Source organism: Canis lupus, chromosome 2 (assembly GCF_048164855.1).
Source record: "Canis lupus baileyi chromosome 2, mCanLup2.hap1, whole genome shotgun sequence".
In the NCBI taxonomy this organism is placed as follows: Eukaryota; Metazoa; Chordata; class Mammalia; order Carnivora; family Canidae; genus Canis; species Canis lupus.
Window position 1 is genome coordinate 28,363,402 of NC_132839.1, and position 17,911 is coordinate 28,381,312.

Below are 17,911 nucleotides of genomic sequence, written 5' to 3' on the forward strand. Positions count from 1 at the left end.
ACATCTTACTAGTGTCTATGCACTACCCTATCTGTATTTAATTCTTCCCTGTCTGCTTCGGGGCCCACACCAATGATGCTTTTTATCCCTATTTTTTAACAGAAACTAGCTGGGCCCTGGACCGCCTGTGGGGTCCAGGGCATCCATCCATGTGGACCAAAGTTCCAATGGTCAGCTTTCAGTTCTCATCTCGTACTTGATCTATCAAAAAATGTGACATAGATAATCACTCCGTCCCCTTTGAGACATTTTCCCCTCTTTGGATTATAAGACAACACATTCTATTGGCTTTCCTTCTATCTCGATGATCCTTCCTTTTTGACATAAATTAGTTCCTTCTTACCCCTACCTCATTTTTATTTCATTTTTGTATTATTAAATTTTTTTTAAAGATTTTATTTATTTATCTATGAGAGAGACAGAGAAACAGGCAGAGACACAGGCAGAGGGAGAAGCAGGCTCCTTCCAAGGACCAAGGGATAACGACCAGAGCCGAGGGCAGACACTCAACTGTTGAGCCACCCAGGCATCCCTGTATTATGAAATTTTTCAAAGAGAAAAACTGAAATGCATAAAACTCAAAAACAATTCAAGAGTTGTTAACATTTCACACATTTGCTTGTGTACATGTGCATGTTTTGAACCGAACTATTTGTTTAGCTGTGGATATCAGGAAACTTCATTTCTTTATTCTTTGGCATGTATCTCCTAAGAATAAGGCCATTTCCTTTATAACACCAACAGCATCTAGAAATTAAAAGTAACTCAAATGCCTTTCATAATTCCTCCACCCTAATCAGATTACAATCAAGGTTCTTGTATTTGATGGTTTCAGCTCTTTAACCTGGAAAAGTTCTCACACTTATTTTTTTTTAATGGCATTGACGTTTTAAGAGAGTAGGATCATTTTTCAAAGAATATCTACATTTTGAATTTCTCTCTCTTTACTGTGTCATTTAACATATTCCTGTATCTTCTGTATTTCCTATAAATCCCTTAACATTGGGCCTTTTTCCTATCTATATTTCCTTGGTTTTCTCAAACAGATCATAGCTTTAAATACCATTTACCTGTTGACAACTCCCAAATATATAACACTAACCATGCCTCTCTCCTGAACTCTAGATTTGTATATCCAACTATCTACTCAATACCTCCACCTAAATATTTTGTCAATCGTACAAAATCTTAAAATCAAGAACACCCCTCCTTTGCTCTCCCCATCATACCCAATGGCAACTCCATTGTTTCAGTTGCTTGGGCCAAAAACTTAGAAATCATTTTTGACTCTCAGCTACATCTAATCTGTTGCAAATCAATATACAAGTGCAATCTGGCCACTTCTTATCCACTTCCACTGTAACCATCTTTATCCAAGCTACATCCTTTCTCTTAGATTATTGTAATATCCTGAGTAATCTCTTTCCTTCTGCTCTTGGCTCCCTTTAGTCTATTCTTACCTGTGACAAATCAAAGCAGATTACATCATTTCTCTACCAAAACCTCTCCAGGGTATCCCACGTCACCCAGAGGAAAAGCCAAAGTCACCCAAATTAACCAGATTAGATGGCCTACATGACATGGACTTTCTTAATTCTCTTTGACAGCATTTTCTTCCATTCTCTTCCAGTCACACTGGCCTCTGCTGTTCCTTGAAGATGTTAGGCAAACCCCCACATTAGGGTCTTTGTCTTTGCACCTCCTTTTCCTTTTGTTTAAAAAGTTCTTCTCCATAAATACATAACTCACACATTCCTCTCATACAGGTCTTTATTAAAAGGTCACCTTTCCAGGGGACTTTTCTCTCACCATGCTAAGTATTAAATTGCAATGCAGGTATTATAATTGCAAAAACTGCATATATCAGAAGCTTTTTTGCTTTTATTTTTCTCCACTTAATACTAACATACTATACTTTTTATTTGTTTATGGTCTATCTCTCCATACTACAATACATACTACAACGTAAGCTCCATGAAGACAAAGATTTGTGCCTATTTTGTTAACTGCCATATGCCCGGTGCACAGAGAAACAGCTTGATATGTAGTAGGAACTCACAGATCTATAAATTAAATGAGAGGGAAAAATGAGAGTAAGAAAGGAGACAGAAAAATTGGGGCTTTGTAATTTCCTTCTTAAAAAAATGTATTCAAAAAAATGTATTCAAATATGTAGGTATGCATTTTTAACTCAAGAGATAAGACTAGTAGTAATGGATGTGATTAAATAAATATCCAGGGAATAAACAGAATTACAAAATAGGTAAACTTACAAGGTTCCCAGAATCTCTAGCACTTAGAGTCTGTAAGATATTTTAAACTTAAATTTTTGTTTTATTTTGTTAAAATACAAAATTATTACATTCTGACTTTATTTTTTCCTAGATTCTCTGAGCAACCTGATCCTACTTTTTGGTCAGTTCCCTGTCCCAGGTACAGTTTTAGCAGCCTAGCTTCATTTTAAGAATTTTCAGCAGCGGGCAGCATTGGTGGCGCAGCAGTTTAGCGCCATCTGCAGCCTGGGGTGTGATCTTGGAGACCCGGGATCAAGTCCCACGCCAGGCTCCCTGCATGGAGCCTGCTTCTCCCTCTGCCTGTATTCCTGCCTCTCTCTCTATGAATAAATACAATATTTTAAAAAAATTTTTTTCAGCAGTAAGGTTTAGGAGAAAGCTGTGAGTAAAGTAGATAAGAAAATCTTAGTAATTTTTAAATGGCCATACAAAATTTCTGCAACATTTATTCCACATACTCAAGCATCCCTCAATAGGCACTTAATTCTGTCTTCAGGTAAAGAGAATTTTTAATTGCGTATCTCAAAGTTTAGAAGAAATCCTTACAAACATTTCTAACAGCTGCCAGAATTCCTTTGCATAGCACCTAGTTCATTGCCATGACTACATTCCTGGCAGTGTTCCCTACAGTCAAATTTATGAAGATATCTGGTATGAAATAACAATACATTTGACAAATGCACTATATCATGAAAGAAGATTTATGTCTCCTAAATCATGCATCATCGTGATAACAAATGTATCCAAAAGTTCAAAACCTCTTTCGAAGTTTCAGCATCCTAGCCAGTATCATTTGGCACAACCAGCTAGTTTCTGTTAACATGAAACTAACACAAACCTGTTCATCTACCATCTTGTTTCAGTCCAGCAAAACAGCTGACTTTCAAGTCATTGGTATCTCGATGCTCTAATCCTAAACTATACATGGCAGAAAAATACCTTTTTTCTATGAATCATTTTCCCTCTCTGCAAACTTCACTAAATTTATGATTAAAAAAAAAAAAAGACGATGCCAATATATTCTAACAATTAAGAATGTGGTTTTCAAATCAGAGCTGAGACTACTGCCATGGGGGGGAAGTTTCAAGGACACAAATTCCCTAGGCTTCACAAGGGGTTACTATGAGGATTAAATGAGGTAATACATAGGAATCACTCACAATAACTAAGTAAATACTCACTAAACATCAGCTATTGTTATTGCAACATTTTATAAATCTTAACTCTAGAATAACCTTTATAGTCTGTTATGTTCCATATCTCATATAGTCTTAAATCTTTTCTCATCTTATGAATGAAGGCTCCTTCCTTTTCATCCTTGTTCTCTGGACTTACACTCTGGTCCTAGTCATCTTTAATGCTGATTATTATAACTTCATTCTTATTGAACTACTTTGCACCAGCACTTTTCCTACTCCTTTTCTTAACTTGATTCAGTAATTTTTAAGTCATCTTAAGGATCTTTGCAACATGTCTATAATTTTACCCTCTGCTTCAAAATTATTTATAGCAGGAATTTTTCAAGTACCTACTCTCAGCACTAGGCTAGGTACTGGAGACCCAACTGTAAACAAAACAGACACAATCTGGTGAAAGCTTTGCTTTGAGGAATTACTTCTTTCATGCCCTATGTTTCAAAACATCTGAGTCAGGTTTCTTCAGAGCTACTCCATCATAGCAAGTAAGGCAATACCAACACTGCAGTAAGGTATTATAGTTAAGAGTATGAATTTTGCAGCTGTGTGATCTTAGGGCAAGTTTCTTCACCTCTATATATGCTTCACTGGTAAAATGCACTTGATATAATACCATATCATACGGCTATTATGTAAATAAGATGACACATATAATCTCTTTGGAACAGTTTTTCTCACCTAGTAATATTTATTTATCATAAATACTATTATGATTCCCTCTCCCCAAATCTTTTCAAAATGGTTACTGTACCCTCCTCCTCTAACTTTGTAAAACTCCTAAGTCCTTTCTCTTCTCCCCTCATCCCCTTCAAGCTTTTCAAAATTGATCAGAAGACCAGCAATCCCTAACTCACTCAATCTGGACTAAAAATTCTCTTAAACATTCAGTTAAGTCCAGCCTGATTATACACTTTAGTGTTCCTTGTTTACATAACACCCTCAGAAGAAAAAAGGAAAGGAGTTTTCCTTGGTTTTTATATACAAACACAACTATTTAGGTATCAAGTTAATCTTAGCTGTAGTTTTTACTATAAATCTTAACTTCCTAAAAACAGATGTTTCAAACTATACAGCACCTACACAAGGCTCACACAAACATTTATTCCAGTCCTACTATGGAAACAGGGAGCTAAACATAAAATGGGATCACTATTGAAATCAACTAAAACTGGGCTCACTGAACTATAATTTTTCATTAGATAGGAATATAAAATCTATTTAGTTTCTAATAATTAATTAGATACTAAGTTTTATAAACCACACATTTCCGCACAAGATCATAGCACTGAAATGAACAAATATAGCTTCTGACCAAAAGTGCAGCATTTACATATGTAAATGAATAAACACAATTTGAAGTTCACTTACTCAAATTCCGTAGCATAATATTTAAGAAAGCCCAGTAAGAGGTCCCCAAGATTTGATTCATTCTTCGAGAGGTAAGGAGGAACATTACATGGAGCTTGATGTACAAGGTGCAGCTGTATAGCCGGACTAAAAGATTCCTGTCAAAAAGAAAAAGCAGGAAATATAAAGCTACTTAAAACACACACTAAAAACTTTACAAATCCTGATCTAATGCTCTCTTAAGAAGAGAGAAGAAATCTTTATGTTGGCAGTTTGGAAATTAGAAGATTTTCTTCCACTTAACATTTCACCAGTGTATGGAGTATGCCAGAAAGTATCCAAAAAACTACTGACACTCTAAACCACAGCTGAGGCATATCGCTCAATTTAATCAAGTGGATCCCTGCAGTACCAAAAAGATTTTCTAACTCATAAATAAATCCTTACTGTACATACCAAGATTTCATCACATAACATACAGATTTCTTTATAAATGTACCTCCTTCTTAATTGCTTCTACAAAAAGCAGTTGTACTTTATAAGGGCTGTATTAAGATCAAGGTAAGAGCATTTTCTACCTGCCACTTAAATTTCTCTTATAGGCCATAAAAGAGACTAATACATGAATAGTACTTAAACCAATTTTAAGATTTTTAAAATTTTATTTCATTCTTGTATTTTGTATCTTAATGGGAAGAGAAGACAAGACATTCAACATGAATTGAACTTGAAAAGACAAAGAGGGCAGGGGAAAGAAGAAAGATAGGAAACAAACCAGCAAGTGATATTCAGCAAACTTTTATCACAATATTCATAAAGGAGGGTTAACATTTGCTTGTAATCCACACCCAAACAACACAATTAGAAAGAATACTATTGGGTACTTAACTCTTTTTGCCTACTCTATGCCATTCATTTTCGTATCTGATCCTTCCTCTATTAGAAGCAAGTTCTGGCTCTAAAACATACTAAATGAACTACAGAGATTCTCAGGTAATACATATTCAAATGTTAGAAAACTTTCTCTTTAAGGTAATTTGCACAGTTGCCCTTACGACATGTTTTCTACATTCCCCTTTGCCACCAGAGTAATAATAGATTTTTTTTTTTTTTTTTTTTTTAAGCAACCAGGTAGGGCAGCCTGCGTGGCTCAGCAGTTTAGTGCCGCCTTCGGCCCAGGGTGTGACTGGAGTCAAAGAATCGAGTCCCACGTCGGGCTCCCTGCATGGAGCCTGCTTCTCCCTCTGCCTGTGTCTCTGCCTCTCTCTCTCTCTCTCTCTCATGAATAAATAAATTTAAAAATAAATAAATAAAGCAACTAGGTAAGGCATGACAGTTCTTCTTAAGGTTCCCAAACACCTAACAAATTAACCTTGCATTTATGGATACCAATTCAATTAGTAATCCAACTTTAAAAAACAGAGGCTCCCCAAACAACTAAGTTGTAATACAGAGAAGCATAGTAGTGCATCTATTTAAAGGTAATCCTCAAAAATCATTAGTAAAAATAAAGGAGCAAGAAAATAAAAAATGCTCTCCCTTGTCCTATTACCTACAATTCTATCCATAATTTTTTAAAAGATTTTATTTATTTATTCATGAGAGACACAGAGAGAGAGAGAGGCAGAGATGCAGGCAGAGGGAGAAGCAGGCTTCATGCAGGGAGCCCAATGTGGGACTCGACTCCAGATCCTGGGATCATGCCCCAAGCCAAAGGCAGACACTCAAACGCTGAGCCACCCAGGCGCCCCTATCCATAATTTTTAAATACCAAGAAGTGATTACTTTTCTCTCAGAAGACAATTCTATTCCAACCACAGTTTGTAAAGCTGGCACTCCTAAACTGGGTCTTTCCCTTATACTTCTAGCAGATTTAGTATTACTTTAGGAGACTCAAGTAGTCTCCTAGATTTAGACAAATCTAATTTGTCTCTAAGACTAGGGGGAGTTAGGAAAGAAGTCTCAATTTATAATAAAGACTGAAGGCAGACGGAAGAGGCAAAGGTACTGCCTCTACTACCCTTTGTCTTTTACTTGCTAAGTGTAAAACTGGACTTAGGACAGTATTTTAAATAGTAGAATTTCAATCTTATTTTCTGGCTAAACAAAAATGTAGAACCTAAATTCAAATGAAAAGGAAAAGAAAAATGGGTCACTGTTGAATAGATTCAGCTCTGAAAGCTTACTAATTTTGTCGTCTATGATATAGCACAGTAAGCATTCAGTTTATGAACTGATGCTGAAATAAAAATCATCTTCTTACCTTAAGTTTAAAACTGAAACTTTAAAAATTTTTATTTTGTTCAATAATTAAAAGAAACGATTAGCAACTGTAGATTAACACTGAAGAGTTTTGATACCTACTCTACTAAAATAGTGAAATGTTTTTGGACCAACAATTTGACCAGTCTCCTCTTAGCTCCACTATTCTTTTTTATAGTCATACAAAAAGGGCCATGTCATACATACTAGGGGAAAACTGAATGAGAAATCTAAACTAAAAAAAAAAAAAAAAAAAAAAAAAAATTTAGGGTTCAAAAGACACTACAAATAAAAATTGCATTTAACCATCAAAAATCCCCATTTTTTATAATCATTAACATTACAGAAAACTCCTCTGCTTAAGAAAAATTTCATCAAAGAATTTTTTTTTTAAAGGGAGTTCTCCCATGCATACATATTTAAGAATAATATGTGTTACTTAGGACAGGATATGGGTGGGAAGAATTTAAGCTAACATATTAGAAAACACATAAAGACCAATCCAAAAGCCAAAGGAATTACAACCTAAATCCATGGAAAACCAATTTAACTGATACAATGTAACATCTAATTTTCAAAGCATTTGGGGAAGGTATTATCAATACTAACTGCTACTTGTTTTTAATATGAAGAAGACATCTTTATTACTTTTTAAGGTTGTATCTTATTTGGAGCCTCTAATAACCAAATCTGTAATGACATAATTCCTAAAAACATTTTCCAATTGATATTTGCTAACAGTTTTGAAGCTACACATCTTCCTTCAATCAACGCCAAGTTAAGAAAAATTTAATGGGCAACCCCTCAATAAACATCTGAAAAGCTTCACTTTTTTGTTTGTGTAATTGCCTATCAAAGGACACCTGGGTGGCTTAGATGTTGGGTGTCTGCCTTCGGCTCAGGGTATATGATACCAGGGTCCTGGGATCGACTCCTGCATCAGGCTCCCCACAGGGGAGCTTCTCCCTTTGCCTATATCTCTGCCTCTCTCTCTGTCTCTCATGAATGAATAAATAAAATCTAAAAAAATAATAATTGCCTACCAAAAATGGCAAAAACATCTTGTGCCAAATTCCATTATTTTCTGAGACTGTGCCATAATATCTTACCTTCAAAATTTGGACAATTAAGTAAGCATTTTCTGGAATAAACTGGGCTGGCTAAACCTTTACTTGGTAACTGTTCTTTTAAAAAGATACAAGCCTTAGAGGTACCTGGGTAGCTCAATCAGTTGGATGCTGACTCTTGATTTTGGCTCAGGTCATGATCTCAGGGTCATGAGGTCAGGCTCTGTGCTCAGCATAGAGTCTACTTGAGATTTTCTCCCTCCCTCTCTCTCCACCCCCCCCCTGCTTGCACACACGTGCTCTCTATCTCTCTCAATAAATTTATTCCCTAATCTATTTTTTTAAAGATTTTATTTTATTTCCTTTATAAATAGGGAGTGGGTGAGCAGCATGAGAGATGGAAGGAGAGAGAGAGGGGAAGCAGACTCCTGGCATCAGGCTCCACACTCAGCTCAGAGTCTACTTGAGATTCTCTCCCTCTCCATCTGCCTCTCTCCCCATGTGTACATGTGTGGATGCATGCTCTCTCTCTCTAAACAAATAAAAAATATACTAAAAAAAAAAAAAAGATACATGACTTAAATGAAGGATGACTGTTTTCTACCTCCAGGCAAACAAAGAAATTTAAGTTATATACTATTCTAACAATATGAATTATTAGAACCTGGATATAAACACTGAGTAAGGTCTCAAAGAAAAAGATAACTGATATAGAGTACTTAAGCAGAGTTCTGCCTGAAGAGAGAAAGACCTAAATGATATTGAAGTTCTACCAAGCTTTCCTAGTTGTATGTAGATTACCACTAATTGGTGATAACATGTTAAAGACACGATCATTAAATTTCCTTTAAATTATATCTGCTTTTAGTAAAAAGTTTAAAGTTTTGAAATCAACATAAGTATCATAAAGAAATACTATGATGAAGTGGTTAAGAGCATGAGCTTGGGAGTCAGATCTAACTTTGAAACTATTAGCCATATGAATTTAATCAAAGTACTTAGCTCTCCAAAGGTTCAGCTTCTTCATCTACAATATAAGAAAAATAACAGTACTCATAGAACAGTAATATGAATTAAATGATACAATGTATGTAAAGCACAGCAGCAACAGAATTCCCTATATATTATTTAGTATATGCCAGGCATCATTATCGTTAGAACTACAATTCATACAATGCAGGATGGTTACCTACTGAAATAATGTATTTCAAAATTAACTTCCTTATAACTTTTAAAATTTAAGTAGTATCAAATTTAAGAAAATGTTTCTTATCAAAACAGACTTCACCAAAATTTTTAAATTTCTCTTTTTAAAGGTATTCATTTATAGCCTGTTTTACATAACTAAAATCCTTCAACATATTATATGCATTTTAAAATTGAAAAAAGTTGCTATATGTGTATACATATGCATATATGTAAAATTTAATATATTTTCAATATACAACTGCACAGAGGAATTCTACATTCTCAGAATTTCTAATCTCATAACTATAAAAATGGCATTCTGGAATATGAAGATACCATTAGAGAAAGAAACAAATATAAGTTGTCTTCTAAATGTAGGTAAATCTCATAATATGCTTGCATTAAAATAAAGATCCCCTCCATAAGCTTACCCTGAGTTTCTATATGTGAATTTTCTCAATTTCCTTGTTTAACTCCATACTAAATATTCTGTCCTCTATGACTCATGTTGCCTTTTTAAATCAATAAGAATTAAGTAGTAATAAAACTATACTATATTAAGATACAGCTTTAAAAACAGAGACACGGTTATAGTCTTTCATCCTTTTCTTGCCTAATTTAGTATTCCTAACTGAATTAAAACACCAAACCCATTTTTAAAATAAATATACTACCATAAGTTTGAGAAAATATGAAAATAACTTTAAAAAAGCATAATACATTTAACATGTTATTCTATTCCAAAGTTTTTATCCTACTTTTAAAATTCTGTTTAACTATATTAGAGAAGCTCAAAATTTAAAAGAACCTTGTTCCTTTGTAAAATAACAAAGTTTTTTTTGTTACTATAAAGTTTTAAGTCATTCTCAAACTTATTTATACAAGCTGAAATTCTGTCATATACATGTTTTTCATAAAGAATAGTTTATCTGTATAGAAACAATCAGATATACACAAATGATATATTACTGAATACTACTATCATTTTGTCTTTCTTAGCACAGAAAAAGAGAAAAAATATCAGTTTCTGGATCCATAATTTGTGACTGTACAGCTTAAATGAGTAATATAACATTCCTAAGACTTAGTTTCTTCATCTGTGAATCAAGGATAATAATACTATAGAAGTTTACTTGTTTAGGATTAAGGATGGATGCTGTATATAAAATTTATAGAGTACAGACATAAAATAGATACTAAATAAGCTGATTTGTTTGTTCCATTTGATGGACCACTGAGAAAAGCACTCTACTGATAAATCACCTTACAGATTTCAGATAAAATTTAAAATCTTGTTAGAGTGGACAGTAAGTCCTTAACCATGTAAGCATCAACCTTAAAGATAATGTACTTTAAATATTTATGATAATGTAACCACACCTGAAAGCAAATTAAGACATTCTTAAATCTAGCAGGTCTTGCTATTTGTATTTTTAAGGACTTGGAGCTGAACTCCAAGTATTAATCTAGCTCCTTATTACAGGTACAGAAATAAGATTATTACCAAAACGGGTGGAGAGTGTAGGGTGAAGATGGTGTATGTAAAGAGAAGTCAAAACTCTGTCATGGGGGAAAGCCAGTAATTAGAAACGTGAAAGAGAAGTAAAAAATGAGGCTCTTTAAATTAAGATATACTAGTTAAGAACCTGGGTATCCAATAATAAAAGCAGTAGGTCTATTCTGTTCTCCAGCATAGTGCATTAAACTGAGATTTCATTAGTGTTTTATATTAGTAAAAAAGAGCTCATGTAGCACAGGGTTTTAACTGAGATTTCTGTAGAAGAATCTGTTCCATACAGAAGAGACTAAAGGATAAGTTTAACCAGTAGATGCTTTGTATGTGAAAAATATACACAGCTCTTTCTATACTGAAACCTAGGTCTTAAAGAACAAAAAAGTTGGGACAAAAAAATGAAACAGTAAACACCCAGTCATCATCTTTGACCTTTCAGTATAAGCTAAAGAGTCAATACTTTATTGGAGGGAGAAAACTATGCAAGGTTAAGGCCAAAAGTTCAAGTTACTTTTATTTCTATACCTTCTGATGCTTTCATTTTCATAATGTTTATGAAAGCATAAATACTGATCCCTAGCAATAACTGAAATTCATTACAATAGTTCTTCATAACAGTAGAAATTAGTTTTTAAAATGAGAAACACAGGATATCCAGATTCCAGAAGATTCTTATAGATGGTGTCTTTACCACATGATCCACCACAAACTGGTGGGTCCTCATTACAAGAAAACTCTATCACAATGATTCTTTTATTACCCAGCATCTTGCATGTGTGCATTACAATAACCACCCATGTTCAAAAACAGAACATCAGTTCTTCTCCATTATCAAAAATTAAGCTATATTTAATTTAGACTCCAGTCAAGTAGATTCACATTTTGTATGATACATACAAAGTATGTCCTTTGAAAATTGATCACTCAAGCCAGATACTGTGTTTTGCAACTATTTAGTAAGTTTAGAAAACAGCTCTTTTTTAAGTTTATAAAACAGGTAAAAATTATATGGTTTCAGAAGGTTAAACAATCTAAACAGATAGTTACATATTTCCAAATAACCAGGAATAAGGATGACTATGAAGGAAAACAGAAACAGTAGGACTATAAAACAAGAAAACAGAATTCTGGAAAAAAGAACACAAAAAACTGGAAAATAAATAATAGTAAATAGTATATAGATTGCGAGTATGTACATGACCTACGTTTCTCTAAACTCAAACTGAGTACATACCAAACTTTTCCTACTAAGCACACTTCACTTCTTTAATGTTTCCAATCAACTTCAGGAGTCTTAATATTATGCACACAAGGAGCATACTGATGTTACTTCTTTTGGGTATGACTTGGTGAAATCAAATGAAAGATAAAATGATTATCCAATTGTTCAACTTTTTAATTTTTTCCCCTGCTTTCAAAGTATACATACATTGGGATGAAAAACTTCTGAGTTACTAACTAGAAAAATGCTATAAAACTATAATTGAAAATAGCATGAAGAAAACTAGAATGAGTTTAACTGGGCCTTGACCAATTGAGCATATTTAATTCCTATTTGGGATAATCATGAGCATCATGCAAAAAATTCTACCATTAACATAAATGACCAGACTGTCTGACAATAACCAAATAAAATATCACAGTCTTCCAAAAAAGTATGTGAAGTATTTTTAATGTGCTGGTGGCCAATGCCTCAGCCTGTATAAAAAATGTTATCATATAGTTAGAAGGTAACTATTACACCTTTTATATTCACATTAATACTGCATATAATAGTTCCACATATACTTGTCATAATATGTATTATAATAATTTATAAGAAACACTTACTGGGTAAATTTTTTGGATGGATGGAAGGATGGGTTCAGGTAGGGCTATAAAAAAAAAAGTTTAAAGCTTCCGTGATTCACATAATTCATTTTACAAAACAATAATTTGTAAGCTACACCCCAAGTATAAGACTATAAGGGTTTCTGCTTAAATTCAACAGTTTCTGTATATTTTGTGAATTAATTCTGATCCCTAAAAATTTAAATTTCAAATATATCTAAGTTGATAACTTAAGGTTTGTTAATAAACTATGTATGCTTCTATATAAACCAATGTTCTTTAAACATGGTTTTAGAAAAATAGGCCATCAATGGACACACATCATTTGGTCCAACATCAGACACAAACACGAAATAAGCAAGACAAGGATTGTTCTACAGATATTGAATGGACACTGTTAAGATGGATGTAGCTACTAAAAAGAAAAATTTTAAATACAGTCCAATGATATTGTATCATGAAAGAACAACATCTGTATCATAACTGCCCCCTTTATTTTTAATTTCTCAGTTTTAGGAAACTGATCTACTGGGGAAAAAACTGAAAAACAATCTTCATCTTCACAAATTTTTATAAAGAAGGCCTCAACAAGTTTAGAAATATAAATCAGGATATTTATACCACAATTGGCTATAAAAAAATAAAAATTTCATATAAAGGAATCATTATCTTCATAGATTACTTTTTTAATTGTCATTCTTCATTCTTCAATAGCTTTACCAAAATCCAACGTCATTAAATGCATTAACAGTAATTCCACATTATAGTATAAAGGGAATAAAATGAAAAGCAAAATGCTTAATATTCACAATAAAAAAAATACAGTATCTTGAGTACGGTAGGATACAAGTAATGTATTTTTCAAGATTTAAGATTAAAGACCAAATATAATACTGTATGATAAACTACGTATTTTTTAAGAATTAGAGATACATTATATATAATTAAGTAAACTCAGTAACCATTATCTTTAATTTGCAACATAGCAAAAACCTTTTTAAATGACTTCTAGAATACATTAGGTACACAAAACCAATCATTATTACCAACTTATCTCCAACTGTGACTATAAATGTATACATTTCTATCCCATAGTATTTATATCTCTCTTCTGTATCATGCCTCATATCCAAGTTGAAATTGGAATAAAATAAAATTCCATGATACTCTTGAATGTTCAGTGTGTGACTGAGGGAAAAACTCCTTACTTACCGGAACCACTCTTAGGAAGTAAAAATATTTTTCCCAGAGTCATTCAAATGCTCAAAATTCTAGAAGATCCTACAAATAAACTCAAGCCCCAGTTATTTTAATCCTAAAAGTCTTTATATTCATATAATATTTTTAATGACTAATAATTTTTGCTATAATACAGAAGTCAAACTGGAAAATCTTATGAGAAGTGAGTTTACTTATTTAAAAACCTGAATTCCTTTCTCACTGAAAACTCCTAATAAAGTAAAATTTTAAAAATGAAGAAAAGGTTATAGAGAATTAGAAAAAAAATTTTCTCACTCTAGAATAGTAACTGGAATGCTAGAAGAGAGAAACAAATACCAACCATTGCATTAGGGTCTTTCAATAGACAAAGAGCCTTTAGAACTAAGCAATTTGAGGGGCATCTGGGTGGCTGAGTCAGTTGATTTCAGCTCAGTTCATGATCTCAAGGTTGTGGGATCAAGCACCACATGAAGCTCCATGCTGAGTATGGAGCCTGCTTAAGATTCTCCCGGTCTGGGATCCCTGGGTGGCTCAGCTGTTTAGCACCTGCCTTCTGCCCAGGGCGTGATCCTGGAGACCCGGAATCGAGTCCCACGTCAGGCTCCCTACATGGAGCCTGCTTCTCCTCTGCCTGTGTCTCTGCCTCTCTCTCTCTCCCTCTCTCTCCCTCGTGAATAAATAAATAAAATTTTAAAGAAAAAAAAAAGCAACTGGTATAGTATGGCAGTTATTTATTAACACTATCCTCATAGTAACCTCAAAGCCTTCACTGGTTTTGCAAATGTTTATTTTACCCAAAGCAACATACATTCAGGAAGAATCTGGCTGTAACATCTATTTTTTCTTCAAAATTCTGGACTTAAAACTTCTAAATTTCTCAAAAGCAAAATAAAACTTAGATTGCAGCATCTGATCAATCGATAACGCCTTCAGAATAACTACTCTCTAAGATTTTACTTTGCTTACGTTTCAGATGAGAGCTTTCTGGTCAAGCCCCCATAAATTTATACATATAAACATTCCATTCTGATCCATCAAAAATTCAACTAAAAATAGATCTTCAACAGCACTAAGCAACAATTCTGAGAATTCAAGAGTAATTTTAAAATGCCTGAGATAGTTCCAGGTCTGGTAACATGGTAAATAGTCTATGAATATTTCGTTTGTATTATTATCTCTAGCCAGTTGATACTTTTGCCTTTTTATTATTAACCTTAGATTGTCATTAAAAATTCTTGTCATTGAGTTTTTGCCCGTCATACTTTCCTCAGTCACTTTCAAGCAAATGTAGTCTATTACTGTTGAAATTCATCATAGGAAATGTTTTCATCTTTTTCAACCTTTCTACATACAGAAGTCTGTTTCCTTTCTCTATTCATGGCAAAAAAAGATATTAAAAACATTTAAGAAATTAAATGAAACTTAAAGGTCCACCTAATCCAACTATTCCTGTTATAAGTAAGAATATTAAGATCAGAGAGATAGAATAGCTTGGCCAAAATCACAACTACTACTTCACTCTGGCGTGACTGGAACTGCTCAATACACCTTGCAGACTCTTGCATGATGAAAAAAATACAGCTACTTATTTCAACCTAATTTCTTCTAGTGAGGGGTAGCTTCTTAAAATTTGCCAAATAATTCAGTTATTCTTTAGTTCTGCATAGTTGAGGTCCTTTAACAAAGACCTAGAAACAGTGATTAGAGTGCCATTAATTACAAACTATCTCAGTAAATGGGACTGCTTTGTCAAAAGTAAAAAACCTTTAACAAAATCTAAACAAAATTTTAACATGATTTCTTAACACTGGTAAAATACTAATGTCTGAACTTTCAACTTGCTTGCCAAACCACCTTGGGGCACCTGTAATTAAAGTATATTTTTTCCCCCAAGATTTATTTATTTGAGAGGAGAGGGGCAAGGACAAGAGGGAGAAGGCAAAAATCTCAAGCAGACTCCCTGCCAAGCAGAGAGCCTGACTTGGGGCTAAATTGCAGGATCCAGAGATCATGACCTGAGCTGAAATCAAGAGTCTGATGCTTAACAGACGGAGCCACCCAGGCACCCCTAAAGTACACTTTCTCTAAAGACGACAATCAAATGTAATCCATAAAAATGGAAGGAAAGAGCATATATTATGGACGTTCATATATGTTAAATGCTGTAGTCAAATCTAATTTTTAAATCACAACTAGTGTCTATTCATTTTTTAGTTTCAGTTGTGACTTAAAAAGTACATTTGACTAAATCTAAATAATTGATAAATTTCTGACATAACATTTCAATATTTGTATACATATGAATATATATAAACTCTAATAGAAACTATTCTTAAAATTGGTATCACATATATTAGAGTATATCATGGGTATTTTCTTAATATCATTAAATATTAGGGCATCATTTTTAGTGGCTAACATTATAATTATTTCAATTATTCCCCCATTCTTATAAATTTAGATTTCTAATCTTCTATTATTTTAACAAACACCATGAAAATCAGCCTTATATAAATCCGTGCATGCATCCCTGATTACCTTGGGATAAATTCCTAGAAATGGAATCACCAAATCACACTGAGCCAAAGGGTATGGACATAAATATCACTATGTTATATTTGCTTCCTAAACTATGGACATAACATTAACCCAGAACAGATCAGACCCTAGACATCCTGATAAAGGGTCTATTATATTAACATGAAGTCTTCTGCCCATTCTCCATGCCTGTTCACAAGGAATAAAAACTTCTTTGACCAAAAAGAAAATCCTGCCTCAAGTGAAAAATTAAAAAAACATGATGAATGGTGCTTGAGCTTATTTTTATAGACCTTCTGAACATGCATGTGCCTCAACATAATGGGTCCACAATACAGCAGTAAAAGTTCTTTGAATTCAAAAGTTAATACTGAAAAACTGTCATAAAATAAAAAACACAGTGAAACTTCCTTATGTTTTCCAGAAAATAACATTTCTTCTTTTGGAGGTGGCGGGGAGTTTACAGTCAGACGGAGAGAGAAAAATCTTAAGCAGGCACTATGCCCAGCCCAGCACAGAGCCCAGTGCAGGCGCTTGATCCCATGATCCTGAGAGCATGATCTGAGCCAAAATCAAAAGTTGGATGCTTAATGGATTGAGCCACCCAGGTGCCCCCGGGGAGTAATATTTCTAAAACATTTGTTCAGAGCAATGAATTAAGAAATATGGTTTTATAGGTCTTAAAAAGAACTTTTTAAAATAATACTGTTTGAAGATAGTCAAGAGAGAAGACATCATAATGAAGTTTAACTGTGTTTTCACTTTAAAAATTGGGAAAAACCCAAAATACTTACTTTGTAAATAGTGCAAAACCATCAATACAAGACTATAGCTGCTTAAAGTACCACGACTGGCATCATTTATTTCATGGTGACTCGCCCACTTCTTAATCACCAGTACTAACGGACGAACTCGATTTTCAACTGAAAGTAAAATTAAAACTTAAAAATGATAAGAAATTATTGTTTCTTTGAAAGTTTATATCATTTCCCAACTCCAACAAAGAGTATTGCCTCCCTGTTTATTAAATATTATGTTCACCATAAATATGCCTTACTTTTAAAAGGTATCTTAATCACCTTTTAAAATTATCAATTATTAAAATTTGTTTTATTGACCTATAACTCTGGTAGTATATAATTTTAGTGTAGCAATATATTATACATATAATAAAATGAGATACTATACATAAACATAATTAAACAGATGTCAGTATTTATTACAAACACCTTTAAAAAAGAATAAAGAATGAAAGATATAGAGAAGATGACAATTATTTGGAAATAACTTACGGTATGCATAAGTTCTGAGAAGGAATGTGTTTCTTATTCCAACAATATTGTTTACATTCAAGTCGAATTCCACACAACTGTGAAAAAGAGAGAAAAACACTTTAGCTCAAGTGTTTAAACAAACTCACTCCCTAAAATAATATCCACTACCCAATGATGTAAA

At 33.4% G+C, this 17,911-nt stretch overlaps 1 protein-coding gene across 3 annotated transcripts in view; it reads right to left on the reverse strand.

Annotated features, from left to right (window-relative positions):
- Positions 1-17,911, reverse strand: part of TENT2 (terminal nucleotidyltransferase 2) — a 62,761-nt gene that overhangs the window by 12,431 nt on the left and 32,419 nt on the right. For all 3 annotated transcript variants that reach the window (XM_072793795.1, XM_072793775.1, XM_072793783.1), the window contains exons 9-12: positions 17,749-17,825; positions 17,251-17,379; positions 12,698-12,741; positions 4,859-4,995 (exon numbers count right to left, since the gene is read on the reverse strand). In XM_072793795.1, the coding sequence (XP_072649896.1) occupies positions 4,859-4,995; positions 12,698-12,741; positions 17,251-17,379; positions 17,749-17,825 (387 nt within the window). The remainder of the gene's footprint in view (positions 1-4,858; positions 4,996-12,697; positions 12,742-17,250; positions 17,380-17,748; positions 17,826-17,911) is intronic.